The 9,333-nt window shown below is 37.0% G+C and overlaps 1 protein-coding gene across 1 annotated transcript; it reads left to right on the top strand.

The window, feature by feature from the left end:
- The first annotated feature begins 1,920 nt into the window (after positions 1-1,920).
- LOC117435463 (vimentin-like) lies at positions 1,921-9,024 on the top strand. Its single transcript, XM_034058632.3, has 9 exons — positions 1,921-2,567; positions 3,943-4,003; positions 5,378-5,473; positions 5,678-5,839; positions 6,352-6,477; positions 6,731-6,951; positions 7,310-7,353; positions 7,817-7,899; positions 8,607-9,024. The coding sequence occupies exons 1-9, from the start codon at positions 2,035-2,037 to the stop codon at positions 8,646-8,648; spliced, it is 1,368 nt and encodes a 455-aa protein (XP_033914523.2). The 5' UTR covers positions 1,921-2,034; the 3' UTR covers positions 8,649-9,024.
- Positions 9,025-9,333: the final 309 nt, after the last annotated feature.

Here is a 9,333-nt window from a genome sequence, read left to right as displayed (position 1 = left end):
GAAGGAGACGTATGCAGAGGCCTCTGGTGGTGAAAAGGGGTAACAAGTGAAAAGGGCTATTTGTTCAAAATGATGGTGTCATCCTTAACAGAATGACTGGAGGTGGGACATGTATTGTCCCTTTTATCCCTCTCAGACCTCTCACTAACACCTTGGTATCATTGAATAGGTAACCATGTCCTCTTTAAATGGTCTTCATGATCAAGCAATCTCACAAGTGCAGTGGTACCCCAGAGTGTTGTACATTTTTAGGAATGTAGAAAGATTAGGGGCGGTGCTTTTATCACACACTTTGTAACACTCACGGTGTAAGCGCTCAACTATCTTGGTATCCCTGATTAGATCATTTTCTTGATCTGCTGTTTAAATATTTGCAAAATATTTTGAATAAAATGTACCACAAATATTATCAATTTACTACCAATGCAGACTCACTGTGTGGGACAATGTTTCTGCAAGTTATCTTAAAAGATGTTTCTGCACTGCGACTGTCAAAACTGACACACAAATTCAACGTGGTATCATTGTTAACAGTGACGTGTTATTTACTAAGTAAAGGCTCTCAGTGGGATACAAAAATGGCAATAAATGTAAATGTCATTCAAGGCTGGTGACACCATTATTTTAGAACGTTACATTTTATCTACAAATTTGGAAACTAGATGCAGAAGACTAACGTCCATCTCCATATGTTTCATGTTTAGGATGTGATGATCACCTCCTAACAACCAAAAACAATGTTTTGTGTCGTGGTGGAGGGGCTGACATCTGACACCCCTTTTATAACTGAAAGTATCACACTTTCAGCAACTCATGATAGTGATATAAGGAACTGTTGCTAGGAAACAATCAGTTGTTTACTCCCTGAAAAGAAACACACACACACACACACACACACACACACACACACACACACACGACCTTTTTTTTTGTATAAGTGTAAGATCCCCTGAAAATATAAGATAGTTTTGAAAAATTATAAAATAAGTTTCAAGCAGAGGCTATTAGGTTTTATTTCTTCATTTTTTTCTTTTTTTAGGAAAAAGTTACAAAGTATTAAGCGTAAATGAAAATTGAAGCATATTTTTTAGTGAAAAACGAAATAAAGGCGGAAGTCCCTTTTCAAACTAGAAGTACCTCCGTCAGCTATTAACGGTTTTAAAACATACAATCAATTCATTACAGTCACACAATAGTCACAGGATTCGTATTTACCTAAAATATCATGCTGTATAGAAAACAGAATGGCTTCTGTATTCTCACGAGAAAATGCATTCTATACGAGTTGTATTATTATTATTATTATTATTATTATTATTATTATTATTATTACAAGCAGGCTAAGTAAACTTTAACACAAAATAGTGCAAGACTGTTACAAAATACTATCGTGATTTAGATCGGCCCACTTGGAAAAGGTTAATCTTGAAAATAATTAATAAACAAAATAAAAAAACGGTGCAGGATAAGTAACATAGTTGTAGTCTGCGAGCACATTTAAGTTTTACACATTGGGAATATATATATAAACAAGTGCACCTTTAAAAAAATATGTATAGTAAATGGACTAAACTTTGAAGAAAAGTTTCTCTCTAATTAAGAGGCTACAGAACCACTGAAACCAAAGCAATATATATATATATATATATATATATATATATATATATATATATATATATATATATATCCCAAGTGTAAAAGTACAAAACAGCCCTTAAATCGAGGCAGTGCAATGCTTTGTAGTAATCACCCTCTCTCTCTCTCTCTCTCTCTCTCTCTGCAGAGTTAATCAGAATTAGTCCAGCCCACCCACACAATTTGCTCTTCCAACTCGTGTTTACTGGCTACACTGAGCATCATTCAACCCAGGTACCGTTATGCAATTTGCATAGGGAGTGGACTGTATAAATAAAATCCGCTACCCGCAGTAGACTCTTGCAGGAGCTGTTCTGTCTAGGGTCTGGTCTCTGGAGGCTGCAGAAGAAACCTAATTCCAAGAAACACAGAAACTTCAATAAAAGAAAGGATTACAAAATGTCTACAATGAATCGGCAGTCGTCCTCCTACAAAAGGATGTTTGGTGGTGAGAGACCAGCGGTTTCGACCCGGTCATACTCAAGTCGACAGTACTCCAGCCCTATCCGATCCAGGGTTTCCTACACCAGCCACTCAGCCCCGACTCTCTACGCGACCAAATCTTCATCCACGAGGCTCAGAAGCAGCGCTCCTCAGACCAGACTGCTTTCTGAAACTTTGGATTTCGCCTTGTCCGATGCCATCAACACTGAATTCAAAGCCAACAGAACCAATGAAAAGGCGGAGATGCAGCACCTTAACGACAGGTTTGCCTCCTACATCGATAAGGTGAGGTTTCTGGAGCAGCAGAACAAGATTCTGATGGCCGAGTTGGAGCAGCTGAAGGGAAAAGGCACCACCAAGATCGGAGACCTCTATGAGGACGAGATGAGGGAGCTCCGTCGTCAGGTGGACAAGTTAACCAACGAAAAGGCGAGGGTGGAAGTAGACCGAGACAACCTTGGGGATGACATCAACAGACTAAGAGAGAAGTGGGTACTTTTGTATTTTACTTTTTAACTTCAAATGCAATTTTCGTTTGGTGGCAAAATTAGAAGAAATATAACCCTACTGCCCTGTTTTTCATGGTATGAAGTGGCATTGTGAGCGCTGCAGCTGGCGCTGCTCTTAATGCTATACTGCAATATCCCTAATTTTATGGAACAAATATATTTTAAATGTATACTTATAGTTTGCACACGCTCATTGAAGTTATCAGAATACACAACCACAACCATTAACTTATGTTGAGTGTTCTGTTATGGTGGACGAATTAAAGAAAACTCATTTTTAAAAACAGGAACAGGCGTTAGAACATAAGGTTTTGAGGGTGTGTTAAAAAAGACCGCACAAAACGGAAGCTTAAATAAGTTGTGTGGGCTAGTTTTAGTAATGATTTTAACGACAGACGGTAGTTTTCATTCAAATAACTTTATATGTAATCTACCTAACTCGTGCATTCGTTCATTCTGGTTGAGGTTTTACTAACTCGTTTAAGCCATATGGCCTTATGAATAGTATTAGTATCGAGTTACATTGGGCTGCGTCAAGTAGTGAATGTGTAAAATCAGAATGAATTTGAAAATGTAGTCTGGGAGGTTAGGCTACTCATCGTTTTTCGGTAACGCTTTATATTGCGCGGCATAAATTAATATTTAATAGATATGCAATTGATATTAAATTTACGTTAAATTATTCCTTGTTACTTTCATTAATATTTAAGTCAGATTAACTGTATTTAATAAGGACATGGAAACAATGGGAAATTATTACATATTTTCAAGGGTAACAAAACGTGATATATACATGGACATGATATGCAATCGACATTTGGTTAATTTTTAGCAAGAAACCAGGTATTGCATATTTATTAAATATTAATTTAACATTAATTTAATATGCAATTGCATATGTATGTAGTATTAATTTATGCCACGCATTATAAGGCGTTACCCATTTTTCTTTCTTTTAGTTTTTTATATGGTCTAAATTGTCGATTTCAGTGGATCTACCAATTTGCTTTCAATACAAAACATTTTGCTTTGCAGTGTACAAAAAATAAATGTGTGCTATTTAGGCACAGTATCACGCAGTAGTACAAATCTGTTTGATTGCTCAACACCAAAGGGAACTTATATGTGCAAGAACACTAGCTTTGGAACAGGAGGTTGCTTGGACGTGTATTCCATTCTTTTATGTAGCAAGTTCATGATGTGTATGTCAATGAAAAAAGGTCCTTACAATCCTAGTTTTTTCACATGATAGACGCAGAATTCTAGCTGCCAGTTTTGTAGATGGGTGTGGCAGGCTGTTATTAAAATGACATACAAACTTACAGTAGTGCTAATTCTTCTGTCTAATTTCTAGGCTCCAAGAGGAAGCAATCCAACGGGAAGAAGCTGAAAGCACTCTTCATAGTTTCAGACAGGTATGTTATTATTATTATTATTATTATTATTATTATTATTATTATTATTATTATTATTATTATTATTATTATTATATCAAAGCAAAGATTGTGCATTTTAATTGCACTTCCCAACTTTGTGACATATAGTGTGTGTCTGTGTGTCTAAATGTGTGGCATAACTCAAGAACATACTTTTTCAAGAATTTATGACAGTTTTCAAGATTAAATCAAGAAATCTTGTGTTGCTTTATCCCTTATAAAAGGTATTGTTGCACGGTATTTGTTTCCCATGCTTTTCCCATGGTTATACTACGCATTTACCATGGTTTACCAAGTTTATTAATATGCTTTACCATGCCTTGTGGGTCTTTACAATGCTTATCAATGCTTTCTCATGCTTTCACTGTGCTTTATTACACTTTGCTATACTATTACTATGGTAAAGTTTTATAAGGGATAACCCAGTCTTATTTAATCAGGACATGCACCAAATACACCACATATTCTATTCTGAATTTAACTACATGTTCCTAATGCTAGCCATGAGACAGTGAACTCCAATGAATTAGTGACACAACCACCGTTACTGATGGGATTGATGAAACTGGTTCAAGTGTGTGTTTCTTTTAATACCAGCATGGAGAATCAAAACCCATGTTAATGTCTGGAGCCGTCTGTGTCTAGCTGACATTAAAATCCCTGCAATTTGATTCCATGAGAGATTTCCATATTCATGCCAATGAAATCCCCTGGCAGGTTCTCACACTTCCGCTTGATAGATGTTTTTCAGCCTGCTTAATAACGTTCAGCTTAAATCTCTAAGCTTTTCTCAGGACGGGCACTGCAAAATTCTGTCCAGTGTTTTTAAGGCTGACCCGGATTGTTCTGAAACCCTCACCCAAGTAGAATACTTTGGTGCCAATGTATTTAATATAAGTGGCCCCTTCTGTTTTTGTTACTAGAATATCACGACACTGTCTATATATGTCTATATAAGTTATTTGGTGCAACAATTGTTAAGGAAACAGCTGCAGTGTTAAATGAGAAGTCAGTGGAATGCAGATGCAGGCCACGGTGTGCCAGGGTAATGAATGGAGTTGAATAGAGTAGAGGCCTTTGTGTAAGGCATTAAAAGAGCAAAGCTGGTTTACTACTGACAACATTGTTGTGCAAGTTTTGGGGAAATGACAAAGCAAGTTGTTGTTGACTAGTAAGAAAGATGTTATTATGTGCCAAACATAGTGGACAGATATAGATACAGAGTGTTCAGCAATGTATGATACCCAGATGCTGCAATAGAAGGTTGTGCATGTTTTTGTTACCGAACTGTAATTGTGTGATAAAATGGTTGTCATAAAAATGAACACACTTTGTCAAACTTTCTTTCAACAGGATGTTGATAACGCATCTTTGGCACGTCTGGATCTTGAGCGTAAGGTTGAGTCACTGCAGGAAGAAATTGCCTTTTTGAGGAAACTCCATGATGAAGTAAGTCAAATTTCGAAATGAATTAAGGTTATTATGGTTCTATCAGCTTTTCAGCATTCACACTTACATACATGGTCCTATTAGTAAAGAATTAGCATCACAGTTTTTTCAATTATTTTGTGTGTCATTGCCAAATTAAACTAGCTGTTTAAAAAAAAAATGTTCCTGTGCTCAGAGATCTCTAACTTGCTTTCCCACGTTTAGGAACTCGCTGAACTACAGGTCCAGATTCAGGAACAGCATATCCAAATCGACATGGATGTTGCCAAACCAGATCTCACTGCTGCTCTGCGTGACGTTCGTTTGCAGTACGAGAACCTCGCTTCGAAAAACATGTCTGAATCTGAAGATTGGTACAAATCCAAGGTAACCACTGTAGCGCTGGCTGTGCACGGTTTGAATTTCAGTTAATAAGCTTTGCATGTAACCCAGTACATTCTCAAGGCCACTTTTATTTAGTCCTAAACAGTAGTGAACAATGGGCCCTTAGGTGGTAAATTGCTTCAAATAAAGTAGCCATGTAAACCCATCTGCCACTAAAACATTTTTCAAAAGTTGTTTAGAAGTGCAGTTGATGACATTTCATTTGATGAATAAAGCTGTTAAAACAGGGGGAGGATCCTTTCCAGCATCAAATCCAGACTTAGCTTTGTCAAGTTGAAGGACTCCAGTATTTTATTAGATAACATTTTATGCAATTATTTTATGTTAATAATATATATTTTTATTTTAAATATAATAGGGAATTGAATAGTATATTGAATTTAGTATTTTGGACTCTGCTTCTGAGTTCAGTTTTACCATGACTAAATATAATGCCACACAGTATGTTTTTCATCAAAAAGTCTAATCTCACTTTGACTTCTTTTTGTGAACAGTTTGCAGACCTTACTGAAGCTGCATCCCGTAACAGCGAAGCCCTCCGCCAGGCTAAGCAGGATTGCAATGACTACCGCAGACAGGTCCAAGGACTTACCTGTGAAGTCGATGCACTCAAGGGAACCGTAAGTACTGTAGTCTTTAGGCCTTTGTGAAAAACATGACATGGTCTATAATAGAGGTGGTGCACTACTTCTCTATGTGGATTCAGTTATTAGGTATTACTCCACAATCACTCATTTTGTGTCATGTTTTACGAAAGCTTATTGAATTGGGCCCTTAGTCTGTAGCATAACAAGTACGTCAATGTTATTCCCGAACCTGAACGATGCAGCAGTTACTTGTGAATTGTAACCGTGTGCTTAATGTGTGTCGCAGAACGAGTCTCTGGAGCGCCAGATGCACGAGATGGAGGAGAACTTTGCTCTTGAATCTTCCAACTACCAGGACAGTATTGCTCGCCTTGAGGACGACATCCGCAACATGAAGGACGAGATGTCCCGTCACCTGCGAGAGTACCAGGACCTGCTGAACGTGAAGATGGCTCTGGACATCGAGATCGCCACATACAGGAAGCTGCTGGAGGGAGAGGAGAGCCGGTAAGTGGAGACAGACCCTTCATTATGGATTACAATAATACCTGTATTGGGAAGGGGGGAGGGGTTACACCATCACTCAATAGTGTAGATACAATACAATGCATGTAAAATTGCTTTAAATCTAAAGTATTACAACAAGATGTACATTCAAATAAATGGTTAACAGTGAAAAAGTGTATTTAAAACCAATCTAGCTGAGCCAGAATAAGTGTTAAGTGATAAAAAGCAAGTGAATATTTATTATCGTTTGCATATGTCTGTTGGGAAGATAAGAGTTTTGTGCCCCATGCTTCCGTTCATGTGTAAAAATACATGACTACGCTTTTAAAAATATAATTTTTCTTAATCTTTCTGTTAGAATCACCACACCTATGCCAAATTTCTCTTCCTTAAACCTGAGAGGTAAGTGGCCATTGATTCTTAATATTACTGTTGTTTATTTGCTTCTGAAAGCAAATCATTGAATAAAAAGTACTGTAAAAACCTTTGTATAAGTCTATTTTCTAGGTATTTTTAGGGGGTCCTAAAAAGGGGGGAGCGACTTATATACCGGTGTGACCTGTAGGCTTTTTCCTTAAATTGTTGTCTCAAAAAGGGGGGGCGACTTATACACTGTTTTTTACGGTAAATATATTATTTTTGTAGAATGAGGGACTATAAACTGTGAGGGTAAAGGGCAGTTTGGTTCTGTTGTTTATCGGTCTAATAACTCCTGTGAACAATAAATACAACTGTGGTGAGTAAATAAAGAGGGGTTCATTTAGAAGATTGCATCCCACTGTTGCTGAAAAAGGTATCCTAGTGTTAAAATACACAAATGAACTGTTCTTTTCTGTAACTCTATAAAAACTTGTTTATGTTCTAGAAACAAGCCTTGAGATGAGACCAGTTATGGATACCATTTCCAGGAAGGTCCTGATTAAGACTGTTGAGACTCAAGATGGACATGTATGTGTCTTTATGATTATCAATGTAAAAAACATACAAATGTACTTTGGAAATCCATATAAACACATTCAGAATGCAAACTTGTTGAAGTCACGTTTGTATTAACATGTTGAAGGGCAGTTTAGAAATTCTGCTTCAGTTGTTTTGCTAACTGTATTTTATTATGGGATTGAAACGTCATCTACTGTGCATAACCTCAAGAGTATTGTTGGCTGTTAAGATGTGCTAGAGAAGCAAGACGCAGAAAATAGTATTCAGTGGCTTCAACAGAACACTTTTGTGATGTCACCCATTCATTCCATTCAAATCTGGGGCCCTTTTCTGAGGCATAATGTTTCCATGGTGACCCAGAGATTTTCAGGCCAGAAGGGTGGGTGGGGGGTTTGTATGACATCATGTCTAAAAAGCAAGGACACTTGCAAAAATAACAAGAAAAAGGAATATAGAGAAATTGGTACCCTAAAAAAACAACTTTGAATGGGTATAACCATTGTGATTTATAGAATCGTAGTGTTTCTAAAGGCAGACTAGTTAAAGATTAATTCCCTTTATCGGATTAACTAGCATTAGACCTGACCCAGTTTGATCTACTTTACCTCTAGAAATTCATAACAATGGCCAAAAGAACAATCTGTTTTGCACTCTTCTTTTTCTAATCAAACACACAAACCTGATGTAAGCATTTCCTCTCTTCTTTTTTCTTACAGGTTATCAATGAGATGACCCAGGAGCACGATGACCTCGAGTAAAGCATCTGAAAGTCCGAGCATGAAATGTTTCATTCAAGCAAGAAAAGAATGACCCCTTGAGAAAAAAATGTCTCTTGAGAAAAAAAAAAGTGAAAAAATAACAGCTTTAAAGTGCCTTTCTGCAGTTATCTGAGAGCGCCAGATAGAGTTATGTTAGAATGTAGGCTTTGTAGGTCTGCAAAACGGGTTAGCTGACATACAGTTTACTACAGAGACTCTAGTTTAGATTCAGACAGTAAGACAATAGCAATATCCTGAACAACTGTACCAATCTTTATTAATTTACCATTTCAAATTAAAACTGCTGTTTCCATCTGATGTTTATGCAAAAAAAGTCACTGCTTCAGTAAGTCAATAAAAACATTGGAAAAAAATACTACTTTTGTGTTGCCGTTTTGTTCATTCGTGATGTAGTTTGCAAAAAGTACTTGGATACCTACCAAAGCGTTTCTTTTTTGTGCGGAGCTGTAAAAAGAATAAAGTTTCCACTCCAGGTTTGGAACTAAAGTACCGAATCCAACTTTTTTTCCCCTGTAGCTATTGTTTGTGTTGTAGCCACATTTTCACAATGAAGTCTGAAAATATAGAATCTCCTCTAACTTCTAATACTCCAGTGATCTTTGACATGCCCTCAATGTAACAGGTCAACAAGCTGCTTGGAATTAGGGCCAGTGACTTGATGTCA

The sequence above is a fragment of the Acipenser ruthenus genome, chromosome 3 (assembly GCF_902713425.1).
Source record: "Acipenser ruthenus chromosome 3, fAciRut3.2 maternal haplotype, whole genome shotgun sequence".
NCBI lineage: Eukaryota > Metazoa > Chordata > Actinopteri > Acipenseriformes > Acipenseridae > Acipenser > Acipenser ruthenus.
Note: the sequence above shows the minus strand (reverse complement) of the source record. Positions and strands in the feature narration are given on the sequence as shown.

Excerpts from the sequence above, each read along its gene's own strand:
- LOC117435463 (XM_034058632.3), top strand. The coding sequence starts at position 2,035 with ATGTCTACAATGAATCGGCAGTCGTCCTCCTACAAAAGGATGTTTGGT. Across the intron at positions 5,840-6,351 it reads AAGATTGGTACAAATCCAAG|TTTGCAGACCTTACTGAAGC; the intron begins GTAACCACTGTA and ends TTTTGTGAACAG. Across the intron at positions 7,900-8,606 it reads TTGAGACTCAAGATGGACAT|GTTATCAATGAGATGACCCA; the intron begins GTATGTGTCTTT and ends TTTTTCTTACAG.